This window comes from Chamaea fasciata, unplaced genomic scaffold (assembly GCF_029207755.1).
Source record: "Chamaea fasciata isolate MVZ Bird 193981 ecotype frontalis unplaced genomic scaffold, bChaFas1.0.hap1 SCAF_2, whole genome shotgun sequence".
Taxonomy (NCBI): domain Eukaryota; kingdom Metazoa; phylum Chordata; class Aves; order Passeriformes; family Sylviidae; genus Chamaea; species Chamaea fasciata.
Window position 1 is genome coordinate 52152591 of NW_027094087.1, and position 27392 is coordinate 52179982.

At 44.6% G+C, this 27392-nt stretch overlaps 1 protein-coding gene across 2 annotated transcripts; it reads right to left on the reverse strand.

Moving 5' to 3' along the window:
* Positions 1 to 175: 175 nt before the first annotated feature.
* THSD1 (thrombospondin type 1 domain containing 1) lies at positions 176 to 26981 on the reverse strand. Of its 2 annotated transcripts, none has more exons than XM_066176089.1 (5): positions 26766 to 26981; positions 20433 to 20571; positions 14138 to 15103; positions 6039 to 6197; positions 176 to 1848 (listed from the first exon to the last, which is right to left on the reverse strand). In XM_066176089.1, exons 2-5 carry the CDS (start codon positions 20488 to 20490, stop codon positions 473 to 475), a joined length of 2559 nt encoding a protein of 852 aa, XP_066032186.1. In that variant the 5' UTR covers positions 20491 to 20571; positions 26766 to 26981; the 3' UTR covers positions 176 to 472. The 2 variants fall into 2 exon arrangements, with proteins under 2 accessions (XP_066032186.1, XP_066032187.1); XM_066176090.1 differs by having other exon boundaries at positions 20433 to 20586; positions 26766 to 26800.
* Between the last annotated feature and the right edge of the window lie 411 nt (positions 26982 to 27392).

The window sequence follows — 27392 nt, forward strand, 5'->3', positions numbered from 1 at the left end:
AAAATGATGAAAACTGCCCACAGCTTGAGCTTTGTGCTTTCTACGGGAAATGATTTACGAATTGGGGCAGATGGTTGAGGGTGCTGGACAGTGGATGCGCCAGTACCTCACAGTCTACCAGGACACAGTCCACAAGGTGGGAAATGTCACTGGCGCTCATCATGTATGATGCACAAAACATGACTGCTTTACACAATAAAATCTATTGGCTATTCCAGTGCCACACCTTAACTAACATGTTCTTTCCCAGGGTACTTTGTGTGTCTTTTACACAAATACATAAAAATAATTATATGAAAGCATTTTTCAGTAATTAGAAAGGAATACGTTCCCACAAGCCAGACCTGGGGCATTATTCCCTCCTGCTGTGTGTGGAAGTAACATGTTTCCTGCCCTTTCTTCCACCAGAAGCCAACTGATCCTGCAGATCCTCTCCCACGCACGCCACTCCTGCAGGGCCACAATGAGTCACTCAGATCACTAGCTTCTCAATGCTCAGAGTACTTGTTTCATCTTCTTCATTTGAGCCAAAATACCCAGGGAGGTCGATCATCTGCTGCTCTGCCTCCGTTAAGCCAAAAGTAGAATTGTCATAAAAGGCAAACTCAGGGTCCAAGGGGAAGCTCTGGCACTTGTCCCTTCGATACTGGGCAGGGCTGACGCTTAGGCCTCTCTGGGAATTATCTTTGCCATTTGAGCCTGTTTCTTTCCGCCACACACCTTTGGGATTAGGTGAAGGGCCCCTCTTACTTCGGCTGGGCTCAGGCTTCTCAGCTGCCTTCTCCTGACCAGCAGGCTGGCGGTCCATGATCAGGTCCAGCTTCCTCACCGGGGGACCTGCCCTGTGGTGGGGCTTTGCACCATGGCCCTGCGGTTCACACCCCAGCACAGTGCTGTGGGCCTGATCCAGCTTTTCACAGGCTGGATTAGCGTTTCTTGATTTTGGCCGTGCCCTGTCCTCCAGACCCTGGTCCCATGTCCTGGTCCTGGAGTTGTACAGAGGAGTCTGTCGGGGTGTGAGAGTGGACATGCTTCTCTCTCTGAAAGGCCTGGCCTTTTTAGTTTCATGGAAACTGGCTGTCCTTCTGAACTGCGAGTTTCTGTGACAGCCCCTCTCGGGCAAGTCCACTCTGTTATCCTGGTGCTTGAAATGACCTCTTCTTACCAAGGTTTGGGTAGGGCTCATTGCAGGATTAGCCTGTGAGAATGGAAAATCCAGCCTAGACTGAGACCCTTCTCCCAGGAACTTGGGCTGACCGGCTGGCTGGTCCAGAAATGGAGATTTGATCCGAAATTTGTTTCCTGCTGCCTCCTCTTGGTTGTCCCCACTCAGGGGAAGCATCGTGGTGGCACCAAGAACCGTGTCCGTGAGAGGATTCTGAGAGACATGGTACACCTTAGTGGTCTCTGTCAGGCCTTTCTTCTTCATCTCTTTCAGCTGCTGCTGTGCCAGGCGGTAGCTGAAAATTGGAGGGATTATTTTTTGGGCATTTGGCTGAAAGTTTTCACTTCCAGAGACATCATCTTCTTGGGCAAATTGGAGGCTTCGCCTGTAGGTTAGGGGAATGGTAACAGGGGCGTCCCCCCCTTCAGCAAAGCTGTCCCGTTGCTTGTTGCCTTGGCAGATGTTCTCCTCATCGGAGTTTTTCCGGAAGCCAGGGGAATGGACGGAGTTTCGTCGGACAGCGCTGCTGCATTTCTGAGCTCTGCAGAGCTTCCTCCAGAGGGTGATAAGAACAGTGGCAAAGATGATGAACAAGCACAGTGAGATACCTGTGATGGTAACTATATTATTTGCTTTCTGGTCCTCTCCTGGCTGAAGAGAAGGTGGGGTGGGAGGCTGGACAGCTGTAAGAAAGAGCACACACATCTGTCAGAGTTTCACTGGCAGCAGCATTTTGGTATTTGAGGATGGTATACTTTACTACCAAGGAAAGTAAGCCATTAATACGGTACAGGAAGTTGTCTGCCATTAAAATTTGCTCATTGGAGATGACTTACTACATGATGCCTTCAAACTGGCACAAACATCTACTTACTTTAAACCAAGGCTCCCACAGACCTTTTAATGTAATCATTATTTTTTCCTGCTCTGCCATTTCCACAAAGTATTCCTAAATACCTGTAAAAAGGAGGAATTCTGTTTGCCTTTCTTTATGAAGTACATTTAGATTCCCTGTTGAAAAGTGACATAAAGGGGGTAAAAATAATTCAACCCAGGCTAGTACTTCAGGTATCACTTGAATACTATTTTAAGGAGAGCTTAAGTGGGTGTGAGAATTGAAATGAGTTTGAAGAGAGAGGCAGCATCAGGAGAGGCAATGTAACTTTTCTAAGCAGTCCACTGAGGATGCTTCTCCCACTGTCTGGTGCCACAGTCCCAGAGGACAAAACCTTCCCATGCCACAGAAAGCTTTCAACCAAGAGTGCCAATGCTCTCCCGCATGCTACTATTGACACCCTTCTATTGTGGACAGGAGATGGGACTTCAAAAAGGGAAGAATACTCTGCAAACCTTTCTTCACTGAGACGATAATTAGCCACTGGGACAGGCACCCTAGGGAAGTCATCATGGCCAGAATTCACAGGCTGTCTGAACGATGCTCTCAGTCTTATGGTTTAACTTTAGTAAGGAGGAGCAGGGAGTTGGACTCAATGATCCTTATGGGCCACTTCCAATTTGAGATATTCTATGATTCTAACCTGTAATGTGACAATCTGAGAGCTGTCCACAGCCCTGTTTAAACCTCTTACTTGCCCATTCCACCACATTACAGATGGCTGAACCAATGACAAACTGAGCAATCTTGAGCAGAATACAGCATGGTTGAAAGTGGGTTAATTGGTCCAGTAGCTAATTTTAGTATCTGTTAGCACTGCCCAAATTCTTCTCATCAGACATCAGCTCCAGAAAGCCATGAAGATTTTGTTGAAGAGCAAGGCTGGTTAGCTGCAGTTGGCAAAAGCTCACCATGAAGTTGTAAGCTCAAACAAAACTACCGAACAACCCTGCCCTAGTCTCTAGTTTCATCCAGAACCCTAAGCCTTCCATCAGACTGATAGACAGTCAGCTGTAAGACTTGGCAGGTGCTCCTGCCTGCATCACAGTGACTGTCCACGAATAGCAAATGTGACTGCAGAATAACAAGAACTGGACACCATGTACTTCCCATAATTCCGGAGAACACACACTCAACAGCAAGCTGGTAGTGCAGCTGTTAGGTGGGCAAGATGCAAAAATGCACTGATGAACATAGGCCAGAATGTCTCGGGCTGCTACAGAACAGATATGCAGGGTGCTGGGCTGGGAAGGAGATCCACTTCCCTATTTCAGGGCTACCTAACAATCTCAAGTCCTTGAAGACTTGCATTCAGTCCAATGCCCCTGTGTCAGAACCCAGAGCACTGCTGTTCTGGACACCAGAGCAGGGAGTGAACAAGCTGACCTCAGGGAAGCAGGCAGGGCCAGCATTTGCTCTGTTCAGCACCGCTGTAGCAGAGCAATTAATTCATTTCTCATCCTCCTCTCAGTCACGTTTCCTTATGGATATCTTCCAAATACTCCATTCTCTATCTGTAATGCATGCTGTGCTGTATTGTTTGGGGTAAACAGCTAACAGCAAGGAATTGTGAGCTTCCAAACAGGACTGGGTCCCTATGGTTTGCTTCTCCCTGCATCTCATTGGCCCCTGCACCGGGTGCTGGCCTTGCTCATTCAGCCATTTGCTCCATCTGCTGGACTGCAGAGTTACGCTGGAAACAGAACCTGTCTGCTTCCAAAAGCTGCAGGCAGCCAGAGTGGGAAGGGTGAGGGTGACACTCCCAGCTTGAGATCAGGCAGCGGATGAACACTGTAAACTCACACTGTCCAATCACCTTGTGAGCAAACTGAGATTCAATGGGATGAAATCATGTATGTAATTCTGTAAAGGAAGCTGCCCCATGTGGGAGCACGAGGATTAGAAACCACGTGAAAGACAGAAGCGAGGTATTTCCTCCAGGTGATCTCACAGCAATGGGTGCAGATGCAGACCTCCATTGCCTTTGTGCTCTCTATGTATTAAACCACCTTACTGACCCAGAGACCTCACTGAAATCCAGAGATTGTCCAGACCTGCTGAGTCCAACCAGACTGCCACGGGTGTGTGCAGAGTGTATGCACAGGATGGCTGGAAACCATCATACACCTTTTAGAGCTGCACACATGCACGGGAGGAGTGTGTGAGAAGCACCAGAGGCCTGTCACCTCCATGCATGCAAAGCAACGTCCACACACAAATCGTGTTTCCAGCACATACTCTGCACTGAGTTCAGGAAACACCTCCAGCAAGCTCCCTGCTCCAGGACTGCTCTCTGAGCTCCACAGGTGGGTGGGGATTGAAACTGGCTAGCAAGGGGACAAATCAAATTATATACTTATAGACATACCTCTCTAGCAGATGGACGGGAGGCATGGGATAGCACAGCTCAACAGCAGCTTTGGAAAAACACTATCCACTCTACTGCATTTTGGTGGCAGCATTACTGCCCACAGCGACCTCAGAGAGTCTGGCATGCAGAAGACAACTAGAGCAGGGCTGGTTTAAGCTGGGGGCCCAAAGCATCTGAGTTGTTCCTCTCTGCTTTCACTCTCTGCTTTACTAAATAAGCAAACCCCCATGGCCAGCATTTTCAAGTCATTAAAAACATTAGACCTGTTAAAACATTCCCAGGGCTTCATGAACACTGACAACATGCATTACCTGGCTTGATGGAATATAGTTAGTAGTTTCCATTCACCCAAACTATTGTTAAATACAACCCATTTTCTGCAGTGTTCCACAACACATTTCAGTCCTGCCTGTATACTTCTGGGGCCTTCATCCTCTGACACCTTGCAGGTGGTTCAAGTCAACACTTCCATTAAAAACATAGTTCTCCCCTCTTCCTGCTCCAGCTGCACATTCTCTCCCTCTGCTGTCCTTTTCAGTGGCACAAGCACCATAGTGGCCATGTGCTAAACAACTCCTCACATCCCCAAACGGTCCATTCTTTAGCTGCCTCCATTCCAGTTCTGTACACACTGCACTTTCACAAGCAGAAAGAAGTGCCTGCAAGCAGCCAAAGCAAGGAATAAGGCATTGGTCACTTTGTAATAGCTTAAAATATCCGTTGAATTATAGTCTGAGATCCTAAGAGACTGCAAAGTTCCTGGGCATCTTTCCTTCCCTAATCCACCTGTGGCACCTGTGGGACACAAAGGCACTGGAGCTTGCAGATCAGCTTTCTGGTCTTTGTGGTCCCTTGGCATCAGCACACTCCTTTTCAGCAGGGAGTCTGCAAGAAGCAAAAGTTTTGCACAGACTGACCACCAGCACCCTGCTAAAAGAGGGCACTTCTCATGCCCCTCAACAGTGGCTGTCAGCACCCAACTATGGTGCTGGCACAGCCTCATCCAGCCTCACTGGGGGCCGTGTGGCTGCTGTAATCTACCTATCATCTTATAGAAGACTCAGGTCTCTTTTATCTGTACTCACTTGCCACCTGCCAGCAGTGGCCAGTTCTTACTGATAGGTAAGGGTTTATAAAGCCTTAGCTATCAGTAAAAGCCAGCCTGCCCTGTCACAGGCCAGCAGCAGTGGCAGGCTGGAGCAGGGGGAGACCTGGCACACCACAGGTCCCAGCTGGAACCACCACTCTTTTTTAACTGACTTTCCTGTTTAGTAGGTTTCCACTGATGTCTTTGGCTTTCACTACCGAACATGTTCTGATAGCGCCAAGATCTTTCTTTCAGGACATCTCCACTCCCTGAACATCCTGAACATTTTAAACTGCTTCTATCGCACCCATGGCATTCACAAATATTATGCCTTGAAGCCCTATCTCCAGTGTCCCACAATCAAATGCACAGAGGCTGCTGCCCTGTTCCACCAGCCACAGGAATGTGACAGCCCCCCAAATCAGTATGACTGAAGGAGAGATGGGATGTTTCCATGTTACACTTTGCTTTTGCCAGGATGGTCACACAATGCAGGGAAGAGGAGAGCAGAGCTACATACATGTGCACTCCTCCAGCGAGCACAGGGAAGTCTCCCTCGGCGATCCAGTGCAGCCAGGTTTGGCGGGCGAGGAGGTGAGGCACTCTCGGAAGCGCTCCCGAATGCCATCCCCACAGGTGACACTGCACGGGCTCCAGGGCTGCCACCGGCTCCACGTTTCTACAAATACACAAGCTCACTGCAATGAGGAATGTGTATGCCTCTTTACCTTTAAAGGCACAGCCATTTGTCTTCTTTTTGAGAACAACAGCAATAAATAACCCAACAATGAAAACAGTAAGACCAAAACAGCAAGTGGCGTCCAGGGATGAGCCAAAGCTTCCACTTGTTTTCCTTTTCTCACCCCAGTGTCAGCCTGCAACACAGTGGCCAGTTCCAGGTTCTGCCTGGAACAACAGCAAAAGGAAATGAATCCACAGATCTTTGAAGTGGGCTGGTAATGTATATACTCATCCAATTCCTGACTGACAAACAGTGCATTTACAGCAGGACAACCTGATTGACTGAAGTACAGTTACTGCTGATTTAGATGACTGTGTCAGGATGATAAACCTATGAGGCCTAATGAAATGGCAACATTGGTTGCTCTTTATTTTCTTCTCAGCACACAAGTATGTTACTGAATCATTCATCTGACAACCTACAGGTCTCTATTATTTTACTGCTTATGGTTAGACAATTAACCCACAATGAAATTTTGCATGTTCATTTATTTATTTTAAGTGGAGGCAGACTCAGGTTCTAACACTACAATATAATTTTTTAACATGTAATAAAATCCCTCTTTTTCTCAGACAACATTCTCATCCTGTGATCTCCACATTTGAGTTTTACAGCAGTAAGAACCCAGGGAGAGAAAGATGGGACCATTCCTGCTCCTATCTGACAGCTGTGACACTGAGGCAGGGCCACAACTTCAAATTCCAAACTTATGCATGAGTTCAGGTGCAATCTAAAAAGATAAAACCCCTGGGGATGCTCCTATGGGTCAGCTGATTTTGACAGAAAGAAGAATAGACTACTTAACTCCATTTCACTGCTCACAGATAAAGTAGGAAAACACCTAAATATTTTTTTTTTTTAAAGTAGACCAGGTTAAAGTTTGCTCTTTTAGATGATTTATGGTGTTGCTACTGCCAACACAAGCCATGATTTTTAATTTTTTTACTGCTGCTAGCATGCCCCGAGCCCTTAACCAAGTTATGATGTCAAAGCACTAGAGAATGTTGCATGACTGAAAATAGCTTTATGATTTCATGTTTTATTGGTTGCTGTATTGTTCCTAGTGTGTTATTATTTTTAAATGTCTCTAAAAAGAATAAATACAGCTGTGTTTCAATAAATATGAAAATGTAACTGCTTTGGGCCCTGTCCTACACAGTTCTGTGAGTATGTCAGCATTAATGAGAGTACCCTAAGAGGACTGCCCTCTGGTTGCAGGTCCTCACCTGCACTGCAGGATGGGGCCCCAGAGTTTGAGCTTACACTTGTGCTGCCAGCCATGGCTCAGAGCGTGTGTGGGCACACACTCACACACATTTTTGTGCCAGCATGCCCCAGGACATCTGCCTGGCCTAACACAGAGGAGAGATGGGCATGGCAAGACATCCTGGTGCTGCTGCGGTTCCAAGCCCACACAACACCAAGTGACCACCCCAGCTGTTTGTCACCGATTCCATCACAATACTGCAGCATCCAGGATCCCAGGCTGTATTTCACTTAGTGCTCTTCATGGACCTCTCTGCTTTCACCCCTCGGTCTCTGGAGCTGGTGATGAGCCCGAAGGCAAGCTGAACTTTCAGACTCCTCCTTCAGTTTGCAGCCATGTCAGTTCCCAGTGAAGTGCAAAATGGAGCAAGTGTATGGTGTCAAGGGAAAAGAGAATCAGATGATGCCAAGAAGCAGGTAACTGAGGAAGTTTGTCGGGATAAGGAGTCCCACAAAGGTACAAACCATGGACAGTCTGCAAAACCACATCAGTTAGCAAGCAAAGCTATTACTGAGGGCAGGAAGAACAAATGTTCATAATCAATAGTCAGTCAAGGGCTCATTGATGTCTTCTGAGAAAGACTTCATGGTGTCATAGTATCATATATATAACAGGATCTCACAACAGCTTTCTTCATATCAGGTTCATGAAGGACTTTAGCAGTGTCCCTCACCACTGGCAGAGGGACTAGCTGAAGGGCCTGCCTCCTTGTGGACCTAGAGACTCTTTGTGTGAGCAGCTTGGGGAGTTCCTGTCATAATTTCCAGTGCACGAGCTAACTTGTTTCCCCCTCTCCACATTTCCTGCTCGTTTAAACTTCTGTTAATTAAAGTCAGATGCAGAGCCAGACTCAGAAAGATTCTGGTTGCCTCCAGTGCTAACACTGGTGATAGTGGAGAGTGCTCAACAGTCTCCACATTGATGCCTGTAGGTTTCAACATACAAGAACATTTAGGACGAGTAATTTTCCAACACTGACATCAAACCTAAGATGTGCCCATTGCTCCAGGACACTTTTCACTGACTTGGACTTTGGATAAAGATATAGAGTTCCTTAGCAAAAACACCTGGCATCCATAGCTTTGGGGCTAAGAAATGTGCCTTAAACAGCAGGAGAGCAAGAAATGTTCCAGCACCCATGAAAGATGGGAGATTTAAACTCCTGCATCTTGCTCTGCAATCCCCTGCAATTACCAGAATGTAAAAGAAAATGAAGCACAGTTTATTCTCCCCCAAGGAAATGAAATGATTAACCTTCACTTAAGACAAACAGATTGAAAGTGCCAGGGGAAAAACCAGAAGGTATGCACTGCAAACTAGCTCTAATAAGCGTGAGGTTTCTTCACACACAATTGAGGAATCAATTATCAAAGTGAAGACATCTAACTGATGAGATATTTTGAAATAGCTGACAGTTGGCAGATCTGCCAACATGAAAGATAAATGCAATTAACTGTGTTAATTATTGCTCTGCATAAATTTCTCCCCTCAGATTTCCATGTTCACAAGATTTTGTGCATGCAGTGCTGTCCATCAGCACAGACAGCAAGGGACACCCAGCACTATCCTCCCAGCCTGACACACATGACAGTCCTAAACACTTCAACCAGGCCAGTGGTGTGGGACAAAATCATGAATTACTGACAGGTTCATGTAAATATCTATGCTAGCCTAGGGGATTGCAGGATATTTTTGGAAGCTGAGATCAGTTTTTAGGTCCTGAGAATGTATTTACACACATTGTATTGGTGTTTAAAAAAGACCTTGGAAAACAACCTCTCACCCTTCCATGGAAATGAAGCCTGGGTGCACTGAAATGGTGGCATGTTCCAACAGGCTACTAATTTGGACAATGAAAGGACAAGGATCCCTTTGAAGAAAGAAATCCTAGACTCTGGGAAAATTAGAGTCTTTCCCCCACAAACAGGCATTGTTAAGAAATGGGGAGGCACAGCCTAAAAATAATTCTTTTCCAGAAGCTGAGTCTGTAAGTGAGTCTGTAAAACCTGATTTATTCCTAATGTGTGGAGATGAAGCTTTTACTGACACAGGAAAATTGGATGGGGTACAAACCAGCCCTGGCATACCCAGATCCCCTGCATATGCCTGTTTCCAAATAAACACCCAACCCAGGTACAGATTCAGGCAACAGAGCTAATTGGTTTCTAGACTTTCCTACCAACAAGCAGATCTGATTCACAGTCTTATTCAAGAAGCAAAAATTTGACAGAAATTGTACATCCGTGTCCAATGGACCTCTAGATGCTCCATTTACTCCTCTCCTCCCTTACTGACCACTTTTCTCTTCAGGTCTTCCCACATCTTCCTCTACCCCTTCTCAGGACACAGCTGCATTTCTTAGACCCTGCCAACATCCCAATAGCTTTTTTTGACAGCTAGCAAAAGCCAGATGAACAAAACTCATTTGTGCTGTAGGCAACTGCAAGAGACTTCACTGTAAGTCACACCAAAGTTGAAATTGGTCTCCGGAGTGTAACTAAGAACTGGAAAAAAAAGTTAATTAACACCAGGAAAAAAAAAAAAAAAAAAAAAAAAAAAAAAAAAAAAAAAAAAAAGAGCACCTTTTTCTATGCTTTAACATTACTGATTATCAGTCTTGTCCTGAATGTTTCAAGCTGGATATAGGCTAGAACATGGGACAACCTTCCAAGGAGAGCAGAAGTCTCACTGCTGGGGACACTTAAATCCCAGATGAGCAAAGCACAGAATTAAGCACAGAAAAGAATGAGCCTGCAATGCATCTGCTGCTGGATAAGATGATTAACAGAGCTTCCTACCTCAGACATCCCAATAATCCAGTCAAACGCTGGGGAAAAAATGAGCTGCATGTTCCTCTGTGAAACAGTGTAGAGACCACTAAGATGAATGAAGTCACTCACATCTCACTGTTAAAATTTTTCAGATTCTCCAGTTAGGGTCTACAGAAAACTGCACAGGTGCTGTCTCACAATTAATGGATGTCTTCCCTACCTTTAATTCACAGTCTTGGATAGCATAAGTTTTTTGTGACACTTATTTTGAAGCTGATGGCCTGGGCTCAAAGGGCTGTTGACCTGGCCCACTCAGGGCCACCGGGAGCTTTCTCCTTCCTACTCCAAGCACAAATCAGATTCCTGTTCCAAAAGGCTCTACTAAACTTGGCCTGAATGAGGAGTAAAGAGCAGGACTGACAAAGCATCAGAAATATAACTCATGTCTGATTTATGGAAAATAGATGTGGCAAAATCAACTTTTATCTCATCATCTGTGGTTTGGATGAAGATCATTTTAATGATTTAGGAACTTTGATCTTTTACAAAACTATATCTCTGCTTCATAACAATAGAGCATATGCTAAATGAAGTAAGAACTGGCTGAGTGACAGATTGGATATGCAACTGTCAACAGAAAACTATTACTGAGTGAGAATGCATTTGGAGAGATTCCAAAGGGATTAGTATAAGGCTCAGTGCTTCCCTAGTTGACATGAAAACAAATATAAACCATTACTGAGAAAATATGTCACTCCTGTAATGACATAAGCAGATAGTGCAGTTGTATGGAGCAACATAGGGTACTTGCTAAGTTAGGATAATTAAAGGAAAATAGATCGTAAATCAGGAAAGTGAAAAATGTAGGAAGAAGGAAGGAAAATTGCACTTGCAGGATGGTAGACTCCATACTGAAACAGCTCAAGAGGAGTTTACAGGGTAAAAGCTGAGGAAAATTGCATAATGCAATCAGTGGAATGAAAGGAGAGGTAGGGGTAGGGAGAGTGCTTCTGATCAAGCGGCATCAGTGAGAAGGATGACTGAATGCAGCACACAAAGCTGGTACCCTGGTTGTCAAACAAACATGAGCGTTTAAAATAACAGAAAGGGAGCCAAACAGAATCAGTAAATTAATCAAATCCTGAAGAAAATTAATTCCAATTAAAGACTTGATCTTTTCGGTTTGTTAAAAAGAACACTGAGAAATTCTGGTAGAAGTGAGATGACCTGGATGTGCAAATGTCTTTGTGAGGCAAAGACAGTAGATAGGAAAGAGCTATCAGAAAGCAGCAGAGTAAAATTCAGTCACTAGAGGATGAAGCTAGATTAGCTTTAGTTATGAAGCACACAGAGTTTCCCTTTCCAAAAGAATAAATAAATCAGAGCATAGTATCGAGAGAAATTACCAGAAAAGTCTGTTTTGTGGTGTCTTCAGCAGAAGACTGGATAACTCTCTGGAGGGTAAGTGGCAGTCAGATGCAAAGACTAGCTGTGGCGCTCAACACCAGGGTAACTGAAAGAAAAATGATGGCCCACATTGCACAGGAGCCCAGACTAGAGATTTATCACCTCTCCTTGCCTTAAACTTCAGGATGTCCTGAAGCAGAAATTAGGAGACTTGAGGAGAGGCACCTGTTCTGCAGCAGTCGCATGATGTACACAAACAGCTATCAGGGGTCTGCTTTAAGCAGGGCACCTCACAGTGCCCTGCACCAGGGTGGGGGGGCTCAGGAGAGCTCCTTCCAAAGGAGTCAGGAGGCTGATGGCCATCACAGGCAGTGCAGGTTCGCTCTGTCTGTCGTGGCTTCAGGCTGATGTGCCCCTCCCAGAACACCCTGCTCCTTTCAAACGCTGCCTGCAGGCTTTGAAGTCTCACAGATACAGGCACAAAGTCAGACGTGCTGCAGTCTAATTAATTTCAGGTTGACATTTTATTTACGACTACATGGTGTGGCTTCGCTTTCATCAGCTTTGTAGATGTGATACTCTTACCTTGGCAGCTATTGACCTAACTCTGCTCTTCAAGAGGCAGAGCCTGATTCTTTCGAATGTGGCGGTAAGGATGGGGCTACTGAGGAGCCCAGGGAAACAGACTGCAGGGAACCATTGCTTAATATAGATCTCTCTCATCAATTAAAACAGCTAAATATTGGGCACAGAATCATATCTACATCATATGCTAGTGGTTTATCTGTCAGGGTAATTATCTGATCATATCAGTGTAACATACCACCCAGGTACAGATGACAAACTAGAATTCTTTCTTCCTTTTTCCTTGAGAATCACCTCCATTAAGAAAATAATATGCTTTCATTTTAGGATAGACTTTCTTTTGCCAAAGGAAGAGAGAGAGTGCCAATAGAGAATGCAGATGGGAAGTTAAGATGAAGAGAACTATGCACTGGGTTTGGCATGTGTTGAAAATAGAGGTCATTTTTAGTACAGAGAGTTAATTAAATAGCTAACAGCTTTAGAATTTGTGAAATAGCACAAAGTAAGACCACATGATGCTAGGAACCTCATTAAGGTAGGCTGTGTCTGGGACTGTTTGCTCTGGAGCATGTCTTACACTCCTGGTCTCCTCATGATCCCTCTCAGATACCTGTCCATGAAGCACAATAGCCGTTTTTTGGCTAGAGTTCTTGCACTTTATTTTCAGGAGAATCAAGGTGAGGAGGTGAGGGAAATGATGCACATCTTAAACCTTTCAATCCAAACTCTTTGAAGTTGTAAAAGACTAATTCATTACCTATAGACACAAGCATGCTTCAAACGAGAACATTTACCTTCCAGGGTGTAGGCAACGCAACCTAACCCAACCCAATCCCAATTCCCTCATGCACGTACGGCCCATCCCTCTCTGTGGCCGCCTTCCACAAATGAGTGATGAGAACGGTATTTGGCTCATCTGCTTCCTCTGCCATGCAACTGTGGTTTGTAGACTGTCAAACCATGGACTGCCACTTCTAATGCTATAGCTGCATAACATATACATGGTTTTGGCTTCTGCCAACTAGCACTCTCTCAGACCATGCCTGATCATGGTCCAAAGCATTATACGGACCACCAACTCTTCTCAGTTGGCAGACTGCACTATTCTAATCTTTCCTGTAAAGAAAGGTTTGGTTATATGAATATGGCCCATGATCTGCCAGAAAGCCTCATGGGTCAGAAAATGCACCCCGATCTGTTCTAAGCAGCAGACATATCTCTTGAAATGCTGCTTAGAAAACCCACCAGCTATCCAAGTGACACAGCTGTGCCTTTCACTGTAGCCAAATCCTGACTCATCTCACCAGAGTCTGTGCATCTAACAGGTAGGGCTCTAAACTTTTACACCAAATGGGTACAGAAAAAGACACCCGTGTAAGGATTCAGCCCGTGTATGTTCAACACCCATGAATGATCCTTGCAAGATGCCTCTCAACCAAAAAGCTATACAGCTACTTATTGTTGGACCCCTGGCTTTTAGACACTTAGATGCAGGCAAGACTAATCCTACCTTTAGAGTCTCCAGTGGGCCAGATCTACTGCAGTAGCTTCTTACCTCACTGAGAAGGACAAGTCTCATTTTCAGCCAAACTAGATAGGTACATCATTCAGAATGCCCTAAGTGGTTTTAGTTGGTACCAACATTAACTTAGTGCAGCCTTAAGCTAGCACAGTGGCACTTGTTATCAAATGTCCTTGTGTATTCCTCTACATAACAGTCTATCTTGGTCCCACCTGCATATGGCATTACAACTGATTTGTCTGGTGCAACAAACCCAAAATCATTACCCATATTGCCTGGGAAGAGCGCTGATTTGGGCTAAAAGAGGAAAAACATCAGTACAAACCCATATTCCTTTGAATCAGTATACACTCCTTAACTCTTGCTGGAAAATAGCTTCGGTTTGAGAAATTGAGGAGGTCAAAGCAGTATTTGTTCTTCCCCACATCAAACAAAGAGCAGTTAAATTCCGTCCTGTTGTCTCCTGGGTGAAGGATGTTTTCATACAGCCAAGTCGTTCTCTGACTCGAATGCTTGAGAGCCTCTTTATAAACAACAATTTTTCCACTGATAGAAGTGCACGGTGGAGAGATTACAAAGACCCGAACCAAAGTTTTGCATGTGTCTTCTGCTGCCACAACCAGTCTGTATCCAAATTTGTGGAGGAGATCTACAGGTCCTATAGAGGCAATGATGGAATGTGTTTCTAATGATTTCAGTAACACAGTAATGTATATTTCTTCACCAACAGGTGGGCAATCAAACTCTACCCACTGGGACCTAGACAGGGGAATTCCTTTGCTAGTTCTAATGCCCAGAGTCTCATCAGAGCTCACTCTTCTGAATTCATAAAGGGTGCTGGTGAATATCACATCCAGTGAAATCACAGTCTTGTTCATGGCACATAACTGCTCATTTGTAAAAAGTCCAACCTGAAGGGAGCTCCCAAGCACCTCTGAACTCCTGTTCAGATCAATGTGAAACACAGGCCATTCCACATGGAGGGTGGACATGCTGCTTCTGCTCCACTGGGCAGCACTGCTGTTGTCACTGGGAGAGACCATTCTGAACAAGAAATCACCAGCACTCTTGAAATGGAAACACTCAAATACCACCGTCCCCTGGGACTGATTTGCTGGAAGCTGTTTTCTTCCAATTATCTCACTGGTGCTGGCATCCAGTAAAAGGATGGACACATGCTCTGGTGTCACATTACCACCACTGTAGTACTGATATTCCACAGACACTGTGTCGTTGCTGAAGGCTACATGATCTGGGTGCTCCAACAGGAGATACTCCACTTCACCAAGAACTGAAAGGAAAAGTTCCACAACAGTATTAAGAAACAGACAAGTGATCATTCCTATGGAAGGAAACAAATATTTTAAAAATGGATAGTAAAAGGGGTTCTCAATCTTTTTCAAGTGAACCAGATCACAAAAAAAAAAAAGAAAAGGTCCTAGCAATAGAAGTTAAGAGCTCAACAGCTCTGTTCTGTGCAGGGATGTGATTTGCAGCAGCTCAAAGTCCACTGCAGTAACACATTCAGGAAGGTAAAAACCAGTATTTTAAAGGAAACCACAAACCACCCAAAAGATTAACAGAAAACTTATCAGAATAGATTCTCAAACTTTTCAACTTCTTTCATTTACAGATTTTTAAACTCCACAGAGGCCAGCTGTTTTTCAGCTTCAGCCGTAATTTAGCAAAAAAAAGGACAGTGGTTTCTTATACAGACAGATGAAAAATGTCCCCCAAGTTAAATAGAATAGGAAGTCTGCATGATGCTTTTTGAAGCCTTTTCTCTTGCTCTGTCTTATGAATCTTTCATTTTGTTCATTTGCATCGCAGACACTTGAGTGAAAGGGCTGAAAATAACAGTGATGGTGACTGCAGCACTTTTCTTGTCTCAGATGTGGTGCAACATGTCTAAATTACATCATTTCATTATAAATGGCGAAGTCTTTTCAAATTCCCTTCTTGCATGACCATGTTTGTGCAAGTCGCCAAATTATCCTGAGACATGCTGTAACTAGTGATGATATCTAAAGCAATAAATTGGGAAGATCACATTTCCGTTCTTAGCTCAGCTACCTTCTCTGTGTTGCTTGAACCGTAAGGATTTCAGACACAGAAAGGTTATCTGAAAAAATGGAAACTGCATATATCTATTCCAGATACAGAATGTGCTGTGAGACATCTTTATTTAATTAATTGTCTGGGGAAAGGCTTCTGAGTCTTAGATGGAAGGTGCCATGGAAGTGTAAAACTTCAGTTAAAGCAATCCTTTCATAAGTAGTATCAACTAACAATACTTTGACTTGTTAAATCTGTTACACATGTCTTAAGATTACCTCAAAGAAAGCTTTGCTGGAAAAACACTGCAACTGCCAAGGCAAGCACTCAGCAGTCAGGAGTAGCACGACTCATCTCACATAATATTAGACGCCTACTACTCTAAGCTTCAATTTGAGTTAGTCACCTTGGATTCACTTTCTTCTCAGCAGGAAAAATTTTCAGGAAGAAATTCATTTGACTGGGTATAGACATTTACATCTGGGCAGGGTGCAGTGCGCACTAGAAAAAAAAGAGCCTATTACTTACCACCAGCTATAACATATCCTTAAAATAACCAGCTCCAACCACATACATAGAGTCCAAGTAAAGGTGGCATACACAGCCTTACACATATAAATCGTACATATACTCTTACATATATGTACTGTAACTCAAGCCTTTCATTTGCATTTCCACAAGACACTGCTTCATTTGGCAGATGGACGGTGCTCATTACCAGAGTGTTCTTTTGTTCTCATTCTTCTGTTGGTGGTCCTATGTATTATTGACTGCACACCGTCCAAAATCCATCCTGATAACAGAGAATTATTCATATCCCCCATGGACTCTTCTATTGTGCTCTCCTGTATTAGTGCATTAGAAATATTAATGAATTTATCCTTCTAAAATCCCTGAAAAATAAGAGATCACTATCTTGTTTAGTGTGTCAAGAACCAAGGCACAGGCACAAAGGTAAAAAAGGCCAAGTATCAACTAATTGTGGTACCATGTGAAAGCCAGGACCTGATTTTAAATACAATGGTCCTTCAGACATCCAAAGCAGGATCCTCTTCATCACGTCTGTGGTGAGTACATGGCATCACAGCAAACCTGATCTCAACTTGGATACCCAGAGAGTAAGAGACAGACCCTAAACACCTGTGAAAAATGTCTCTCTGAACTGCCCAGCAACACATTCTCCTTGCTCTTCACGTTTTGGCTCTGCCTCGTGTGCCTGCCCATATTTTACAGTCCTGTTTCTACCACCATTTGCTTTTAGTATCTCTGGGGTACTAGCCTAAATCCGTTATTGTTACCACAGTTCTTCAAACTCCTGCCCTCATCTCTTTACCTTATAGCTCTTTTATCTTCTGCTGTTCCTTGGGCCTGCGATTAACTCTAGCACATTCCCACCTTCCTAGCTCAGTGCTAGCATTCCATCAGGGAGCACAAGACAATCAACTCTTGTGTCCAACAATGTTGGGGAATTCTTGCCCTGGACTGAAGCACGCAGAGGGCTGTACAGGGCTGGCAAGAGGAGCCAGCGGAAGTTGAGGTATATTTGACCCTTTAGAGAATCTAAAAGTCACCTGCAAGGATTTAGATCTGAACCAGATCTAGGCAACTATAAGGACAGCAGAAAGCATGTCCCAGGCCACTGTGAGCACTCTAACTAAGATGAAGTTCCCCACAGCTGTGTTAGAGTTTCCCAGTGAAATGGCTGTGAGTTGCCGGGGTTTTGTTTCTTTGATAATGGGCAAAATGATGCATTTCTCTACATGGGAATCAGCTAGATTCAATGTAGCTGAAACATTAAAGGGAAAGGAAATCAGACCATTGCAAAAACCCAGCATGAAAAATTTCAATTTTAAGCTTTAAATTTACAACAAAAACATTCAAGCAACAGCAATGGAAAGTACTGATGTTTGTACCAAATGCTTTATTGTCCTTACTCTCTTTTACAACTGTCTTGACCCTCTTGCACTGTTTTTTATTTGGAATGGCTGAGACGAGGAGTAACACTACGCTGTATGTTGGGAGGAGGACAGGAGGGAGGGCAGGTCCCTCCTGCTGTGGAGTAGTCCATCAACCCAAAGTGCAGATCACTCAGGAAGTGAGGAAAGTGAGCATTACCGGAGGATGCTGTTAATGCACTGCAGAGCTCTGGCTGGTGCACCCCACTTCACAGCATCCTGTGTTTGGTAAATAAGAACTTTGCACTTTTGGACAGCCCACATGGCAGTTTTTCACAATGCTCTGAAAGACACCAATCAGAAGGAGCCAGCTTCCACTGCAAGCTCCTTCAAAAGACCTCCAGCCTACTACATGCCCATGATTCTGCCACGTGCCAAAGCTTGTTCCCAATCGTTTGGACAGCCAGTCAGGGGCATCTTTCAATGCATTTGTATCATTTTCATTGTCATTACAATAGTCTCCCATAGAAAGAAGTCTGGCTGTGGTACCAACAACCTGCCAGAAGAATCTTTGTAAGAATTCACACTTTAAAATATTAAAAGAAAAGTCCTTGTTTTCACTGAAGAGCAAGAAGAATTATTTGAAGGTGCTATTCAGATAGTTATTTATTGTTAAATGTTTTTAAGCCAGCTTGGGTTGTGCTGTTGGCTTGTCAGCCACCGGTAACACAGAGCTAAGTAGAACAAAAACATCAGTAAAACTGATAAGAAATGAGAATACAGTTTAGTTGGATGTTGGGGCTTTTTATAGCACTTCAGTAATTTTCCAGAGCATACTGGATCACTTAAAAAACAGTCTTGCCTGAAACAGAGAACTATGTAAGTGAAATAGTTATCTAAAATCGATGTACATAGTAATATTCAAAGATACGTATATGCAGAACTGTTTGGAAGCAATTTTCTGAATTATGGGCTGCCCTTTAATTGGAAATAAGGTGAAAGTTGATGCACCTAAAGTTTGCAGCAGAGATTTAGCTCATTAACTGCACCTTGTAATTACTTGCTGTGCCACGCTCTATAAAGTTCATTAATAATAGCTTTTACCTCTGAGTCAACCAGTTGTGAACATCTACAGGACTGGATCACCAAGAACCTGTGGATATTTTAATCATTCATCTCACATCTTGGCTTCAGTGAATTTAATACTGACCTTCACTGTATTACCCACTCAGTGCAGTGTTTCTACCTGGGCCAGTTAGCTGTCTTACTAAAAGCAGAAATGGTACTAAAAGCCATAGACAAGAGTCTTTACTTCTACTAGAATCAAGTTCATCTAAAAGATAGCAATTCTAGGTTCTCTACATTTTTTAGGGATCCCTTGCTTTGCAGCAGAGATGGAGGATGCACAGAGGAATGAGTAGCATACTTACTATTCAGTCATTGCTTAAAATCACATTTTTCTCACTTATACAAGGACAGCAAACTGTATACATTTTTGTCCATTTCTCTCTTTTGTAAGAGATCTTCAGCTGTTTGATGCAAGAACTACCTGCTACAGCTCATTCCAGAAGTGGGGATTAACCAGTTCTTTTCCCATGCTTTCCACGTTGTACTTATTTCTGCAGTGCACAGCTTAATCCTTCAGCATGGTTTGACAATGTACTGCAGCTGTCAAAACAAAGCTGGCTTTTAAACTAGGAATGAAATTTTCTGAAATATATGAATTGCTTAGGAATTAAGAAACCCATTTTCAGAATTTCTAATTCACTCTGCAGTAAGGAAGTAATTTGCAAACCTACTTCCTTCTTAGTACATTCTTGGAAAGGATAAGTCACCATACATATGATGTCCCTCAGCTCGTAGACATCTTGCAGGTTTCTGACTTGCACTTAGGATGCCTAACTTCCCTTCTTGGCAGCTGATGTTGAGAAGGAGGCGCTTCTTCATTCTACACATCTCAGCTGCAGATGGGTAAGAGCTGCTTTCAATATGTATGGATTTGTGCATGGACTACTTGAACAAGACTGATTGTCTCTGACTACCTGCCTAATTTTATGTGACTAAGATTGAATGAGTATGAACATCATCCTTTGCCTTCTTATACAATCAGAGGAAAGAACACTCTGTTGTACTCAAAAGTTCTCTGGGTGGCATCTTAGATCCATCAGATGGGGGCTCACTCAGTCATAGGAGGTTGGCTGTACTGTAGATGCTTACATATGAGCCAACCACCCAGGTTCCTTTCCTAGCAATGGAGAGAAACAGTTCTGTGCACATTTCCACCCATCCTACTATGGATACCTAAACCAGGCCTATCTTCCATGATGTTCATTAAATATTATGAAATATAAGTCTTACAAGAGAGCAAAGTTCTAGTTACTGTTTCTAGCACAGCCAGTCCCTTGATGCTCATGGAAATTGGTTCATTTATCTTGTTCATCTCTCTGAGCAAATTTACACCAGGAAAGGATCCTGACACTGATCTAAAGGGGCAGCTTATGCAAGCTGCATTTTCCACCTAACTATTGCATAAGATCTAGACTAAACTGTGTGTCTATCAGTGGTGGCTTCTGTAGCATTTCATTTCCACAGATCACCTAGAAACATCACCATTCAAAACCACCTTGTGAATGCACATCACAGTTTTCCCTTGACAGCTCTAATACTCACCATAGTCACAGAGCACTACTAACAATAGATTTGAAAAATCTTTCAACATCTGTTTCATTCTGACCAGTGAGATCCTGGATCCTTTTACTCCTCATGTCCTTTTTCAGCTCCAAAGTGCCAGCAGGTTTTCCAAGAACACCTAAAAGTTAAAAAACTACAGCTGTGTCAACTTTGCTTCATAAAATACAAGACATACCACTAATATGTAAAAATAAAAAATAAATAGACATACCATTAATAAATTTAAAAAATTAATAAACTAAGAATTAACATTTCTCTCATTTACTTAACAACTACTAACACTGTACCAAATGCATCTGAATAAGCACAGCTACAACTCATTGTACAATAATTTTCCATCCTGAAAAGCAGCTCCTGAGCCAGAACAACAAAGACAGATAACAACAATTTTATCTTTGCACTGCAGGAACTGCTGCTGTGGATACCTTACATTATGACCAAGGCTCACAATAGCAAAATAATGAGTATTTTATACAAAATATAACTCTGAGCTCAGCACATACCGATACTGGAGGTTTATTGCTGGTACACAATTCATATCACTTGTCAGCTGCTTTCAAGTATGAAAGCAGCTCAGCAGCAAACTACATTTTTGGTCATCAAACTTCTCTGTTATTCAGGTCTAGTAATACACGTAGTGATCTTATCAGATTTATAAAAGATCTGTAACCACCTTTTATGTCATTCTGATTGATCAGATGGAGAAGGTGCTAACTTCACTTTTTCCTCCATAATTTTTTAAGTTTACATTCACTACAGCCTTTGCTAAGCCAAGAGCAATTGACTTCTTTTGGCAAGTTTCCCAGTTTTATGTCCATGTGGTTTAAACTAGTCTTCATGAGTCTTATAACAATTAGATAAAATAGGCTGGAAGCACAATGATAGCAGCAAAACCAGTTTCCTTCAGAAACATAAGTAGGAGGGAATCTAAAAAGAAATTCTACTTAGAGGCCATTTCAAAATATAAGAATTGTTCTCCCAAGTTTCACTGTAGGTGCGTGTCACTGTGCTTACCATCACACAAGGTCTTGATCCATTAAGTTTACAGCCTAAATTATGAGAGAAATCTGGCACTGGAGCAGGCAGAAGTTAGGAATGAGCAAAACTGTGGAGCATAATGGTAAAACATACGAACCAAGTATGGCAAAAATTATGTATGTCTTTAGGAATCACAAATAAGATATTTCAACAATTATACTGCTTGGCTTGTTGAACTAAGAGGCAGCAGATGTGTTACTTGAATGCCTTTTGAACTGCTCTCTGTGCCAAGTGGCTGGAGAGAATAATTTCTAAGAAGAGAGTAGCAGCACAGCCTTGCTCAGTAAAAGCCCATTACAATAATAGCTGCACATATCTGAAAGGAATAATCATCATCTGGCCCAGGAACTTGACAGGGCTCCAGAAAGCATTAGATAGGGACAGCGATACCGCCACCACCCTCAATTTCACTTGATACGCTGTAAATTACAGGAAGACAAACCTTGTGCCTCAGGAGAGGGGCGGCTGCTGACGGAGGGCGGCGGGGAGCCAGCCCGCCTCCAGGGACAGCCGTTCCCGAACTCCCCCGGCTGCCGGCAGCCGGCGCAGCATCACAGCAGGAACATCATGCCTCGCATCGTTATTGATCACCAATCAGTTAATCGAAACAAAGAATCAAAGTAGTCCAAAGAAGAAAAAGCAGGCTTCCTTTAAAACAAGATAATTGCGATTGATGTGTTGGCCTCTAGCGCTAACTGCTCAAAGAAAACAGAAGATACGTGGCATTGCTGTAAACTGCCCTGAAATAAAGTGGGGGGAAATTGATTAGTGTGCCACTACCACACGATTGTGCTGGATGACTTTAATGGGTCCTTCCCATTCCTAGCTTTCCTAGCTGCAGATTCTTCAAATGACTTTTACAAATACTTCTTTCAGAAGGTCATAGACTGATAGATGAAATCCAAATAATCCTAATTTCAGTCTAATGAGCGACAGACTGCACAGAGGAAATGAAGCTATGGAAAGGAGAATAAATGCTCAGGAAAAAAGAAAAAAGCCTGTGGAGAGCACTCTCGAGGTAGTTGCCTTACATCTTAATTTGCACATCAGCCCAACCGAGGAAAAAGCAGCGTGGTTCATGAGACAGGGTGCCAGCGGGAGGCACAGGGACCAGACCTGACTTCTGTTCCTATTCCTGCCACTGCCAGAAGTAATGTCAGCAAACTGCAGCACTAATCTGCTCCCCTCCTTTCCATCCCATTTTTCATGCTCTGTATTTATAGTAAAGACTTTTCAGGACAGAGACTCTTTCTAACCAAGCCCATGGATGGAGCCTAGTGCCAGAGCCCTTGGGTGTTTCGGTACCACCAATCATTCGTCACACCAAAACCTCCTCTCTCACCCCTCCCTCTGCATTATCTTGGCTCGCTTGGGCAAAGATTGCGGCGGGCAGTGCGGGTAACACCCAGGCTAGAGCTGGAGTATTTGAAACTGTACCAAAACTAACTTCCAATTAGTGAGATCAGGTACCTCTGGAAGCCTAGCCCGGGGCTACTTCACCCTCTGCACGCCTCTGCAGCAACTGGATTGCAGCAGGAGCCCCTCCCACCTCACACACATACAGCTACTTCAGGCTACCGGCTGCAGTACACCCCTACCTTTGAAGAAAGCTCCAATTAAAGCGCCCCATGAAGCCTCCCTGAGCTTTTGCAACTTTGCTAGCTGAATTCCAATAGCACCTCTAAATGCAAGGATTGCCATCCCATTTCTGGTGTAGTAGTGCCCCTGCACTTCTCTCTTTCTGTGCAGGTTTGTTCCCCTCCCCTCCTTTACCTTCCTTCCTTTTGCCTCATCTCAGTTTTGGACAGGCCTTACACTGACCTCTAAGCACAGGTCAGAATTTCCCCTTCTCCCCTCTGTCCTCTCTAAGCCAATTTCTTTCTAGATTTCTTTTCATTTTCAGCTCTTCTTCCAAATTCTCCATATATTTGCCCCCTGCTCAAATATTTTTCCTCTTTTCACACTCATATAAAATTTTGCTTTTTGAAGCAGACAGTACATTTAAATGGTTTCTACTCTATTCAGATCTTTTACCTCAAGTTCATTAACTTAATGAGATGAAAAATGATAGGACAGAGAAGGCTATCAGTCTTCAAATAATTGGCTTTTTTAATTTATTGCTCTCGTGGACAAGTATGAACTGAGGCTCTATTGTGCGAAATGCAGCAGAAGCACAGCAACATAAAAAGATGCTTTCTTCTTCCAAGAGACAGTGTAATGGGCTGATTGGAAGTGGAAGACTTCTTCTCCAAAGGGAATTTGAAATGACAGATGAGGAGGGCATAAGCCATAAAGCGCTTTGGAAGCGAAGACCAAGAGGCTTGTGTGCAACGCAAATGACACGGGAAAACTCTGAGTCCCTGCTCTGCAGCAGATTTCCTGTGCTATCTTGGTCACATCTCTTCATTTTCCTGTGGCATAGCTCTCCACTGGAGATGGTGTCTCACTATCTGGTATGGGGGCTACAAGAATAAATCCTCATCAGCTGTGAGGTTTGCAGGCACCACAGTGTCACAAACCACGTAAGAGCCGGATGTAAAATTTGAAATTGTACTTACAACATTTTCTGCAAATACGTAACAGAATAGGCTATAATACTGCCTAGTAGAATCACATATATGAATCTATTTTTTAAAAAGTCCCTATTTCCCTACATTGTTAAAACTATAAAGTATATTGGGATCATTTTGGTTTTACAAAAAAAAAAAAACTGGAATAAACCAAACCAACAAAAAACTCCAAGCCAACTGGATTTATGACTCCTAATATTTTTGCAGCAGTATCCAAGGCTGCAGCGCAGACACGACATTTCAGACACCAGCCACCTCTTCTGAGAGCTGTCACCTGCTGATTTAGAAAATACCACCTTTACCAACTGCACCAGCATGGCATTCAGTGCCTACTCCCCCTTCATTTGGGAGATGAGAGGTAAATAAGCCTTGTAATTAAGAAAGGGAATTAATCAGACACTCCATGACCAAGCATGGAGTTTAATGAGAACACAAATCCATGGCAGTCAAGACCTCTGTGCTCTGGAGCCTCATTCGTGCAAAGGAATGCCACTGATGGATCCCATATTTCACCTACCCACAAGTACCCTCAGTCCCCTTCCTCTTTGCAAATCCCCACCAAGAGCTGAGCCCTGCCCTGCCCTAGCTCCCATCCTCCTTCAGTAACAGGCCTGTTCTTGCTCATCTCTCCTCTGAGCAGAGCCCTGCTCTCTCCTTGTCCTGCCAACCCCACAGCTGCAGGTGAAGGTGGACCCAGCCATGGCACAGAAACCCCCCTGACTTAGGGCACACGTGAAAGCAAGGTGGGAGAAGGGCTTGGGGAAGGAGTGAGTGTGTGTGGGGAGGCTGAGTTATGGTGTCAGGCTGAGGAGTGATCCTCCTGGAACCAACCCGCCTCTGCCCCAAGCATTTCTCCAGGCAGCAGCACCTACCCTAGACGCTCTGATGGACCCAGCAACCAGCCAGGGTCTAGATATTTATTGGAATTAAGGAGAGAAAAAAAAAACTGTTATAGCTGTTCACTAGTAAACAATTTTCAGCTGTATTTCCAACCCCAAATCTGCACAGTTCTATGTATGAGAGGCTGATGGCAAAATAGGCTACAGACAGAAAAGCCTGAAAGTCCCTAAATCCTCCCTACATTTCACAAGCAGCACTAACAGCAAAAAGAAATGTGTATCTGCAGCATTTCGTCAAATTAAAGGGTTTCTTCATATTTTATCTGTATGTTGGAAAGGAGATTAATTATTTTCAACCATCGTACGCTTATTGCAATGGGATTAGGCAGCTATTGAAGTGTTACCACCTGCTGGGAATTTCAGAACCTCCTATATAATCGCTCCACTTTGACCGTAAAGAGAGAACACCTCAAACATGCATCACATTTTATCAAAATCTAATCACTGCTGACCAGCCAGAGTGGTCAGGGCCAAAAATATACCACTCCTTGGAAGATACTGAGTTTAGCCAGGAAAGTGTCTATGTGATGTCTGCCACAGCAGGGGGCTGGAGCTGACATCCTCAAAGGCATCTTTCATTCTTATTTACATATCCGACAATTTTACATTGTTATCAGGTAATGACTTTATTGAAATTATGCATCTAAATTCACTAGGCTGAAACTGACAGCACCAGATCCTCGGCGTGCAAGAAAAAACCAATAATTAGCTGGTAAAGGCTATTTTTATTAATATTTGGGATCAGATCTCACAAAATCCTGGGATTTCTCAGCTCCTTTTGATATTAACATAGCGATTCAAGAGCAAGCTGGCCAGCAACATCTGTCCCTTGAAACCGGAGTGCTTACAATAGAGTATAGGGATGATATTTACTCCGGAAAATGTACAATGAAAATAAGTTTATTAAGCATAAAGAGATTTGGGAAGGTGTTTGAGCAATAATAAATAAAGGATGCAAAGAATTAAATACATTAGGTGAGAGCTCATAGCATAAGGAAAGGCATGCAGTCATCCATGCCTTCTTTCCCCCTTCAGAGTTTCCCTAAATATATATATACATATATATATACACACACACACATATATATATATATATATATATATATATATATATACTGTCCACTGTTCCTGGCATTCCCTTTTTGATGGAGTTCATAATGAAAATCATCGTATGGAGAATATATATGGCACAGCTAGTACAATCAGAAGTTTGTCAGAGAAGCAGGTCTGGAATACCATGAAGTACCAGTATTCAAAAGCGAACCGGTAAGCTTTCTCCTGTGCTTTCCCTGGGTTTGCCGTGTACTCACACTGTTTCGACTGGTCTAGCGACTGATATAAGACAGAAATCACCAAACATACTAAAAAACACTAAAATTGTTCCTACCTATTACGCACTCGGGTGAGGAGCACGGGCAGTCGCTCCCGGTGCCGATGCTCCCGGCACTTGGAGAGCGCTGGAGCCCCGCGGCTCCGCGCGGGACGGCCGCTGCCGCCTGGACAGAGGCGACCACAGGGAATACCTGGCCAGGGGCAAACCCGGGACCTGCCGGCACACGGGTGTTTTAAAATACCTCCAGGACCGGGCGTCACGGCGATCACGGCGCGATCCCGCGGCACCGCTCGCTCCGACCGACGGCTCTCCCCGCCCGTGCCCGCCGGCTCCGCGCCGGCAGCCGCCGCCCGGCCGGCTCCGAGCCCGGGGCAGCCCGGGCTCCTCACCGCCCCGTCCCTCGGCACTCAGCGACCCGCCCGCGCCCCGGGACCGCCGGGCTCGGCTCCCCCTCCGCCCGCCCCGCGCTCACCTCCAACGCCGCGGGCGGAGCGGCCGGCGGGTCGGGGATAGAGCGCGGTGCTTCCCGTGGAGGAGATGCCGCCGGCGCTGCCCGGAGCGGCAGGCGGGCGCGCACTGCCCGGCGGCGGCGGCGGCGGCAGGAGGGTTAAATGGCGGCTGCGGGCGGCTGTCAGCGGGCGCGGGGCGGCGGCGGGCGCCGAGCGAGGGCAGCCCGCGCCCCTGGCGGCGAGGCGCTCCCGGCCCGGCCCAGCCCTGCCCCGCCGCGGCCGCACCGCCCTCACACGCCCGCCCGCCCGCCGAGCCGCGGCGGGAGGAAAGAGCCCCGAGGGGAGCGCCCGGCCGTGTGGGGGCTGGCCCCGGTGAGGGCCTGGGGCAGCCTCGCAGCTCCCTGCACGGTGCGTGGGGTTTGTATGGCAGCCGTACGAGGAGCACTTGGTCTGTTCAGCCTGGAGATGAGGAGACTGAGGGGAGGCCTCATCGCAGTCCGCAGCTTACTCACGATGGGAGGCAGAGGGGCAGACACTGATCTCTTCTCTGTGGTGACCAGTGATAGGACCCGTGGGAATGGGCTGAGGTTGTGTCAGGGGAGGTTTCGGTAGGATGTCAGGATAAAGTTCTTCCCCCAGAGGGTGGCTGG

Excerpts from the sequence above, each read along its gene's own strand:
- THSD1 (XM_066176089.1), bottom strand. The coding sequence starts at position 20,490 with ATGAAACAGATGTTGAAAGATTTTTCAAATCTATTGTTAGTAGTGCTC. Across the intron at positions 15,104-20,432 it reads AGTAGTGCTCTGTGACTATG|TTCTTGGTGAAGTGGAGTAT; the intron begins GTGAGTATTAGA and ends TTTTCCTTTCAG. Across the intron at positions 6,198-14,137 it reads ACTGATTCAAAGGAATATGG|AAACGTGGAGCCGGTGGCAG; the intron begins GTTTGTACTGAT and ends GTGTATTTGTAG.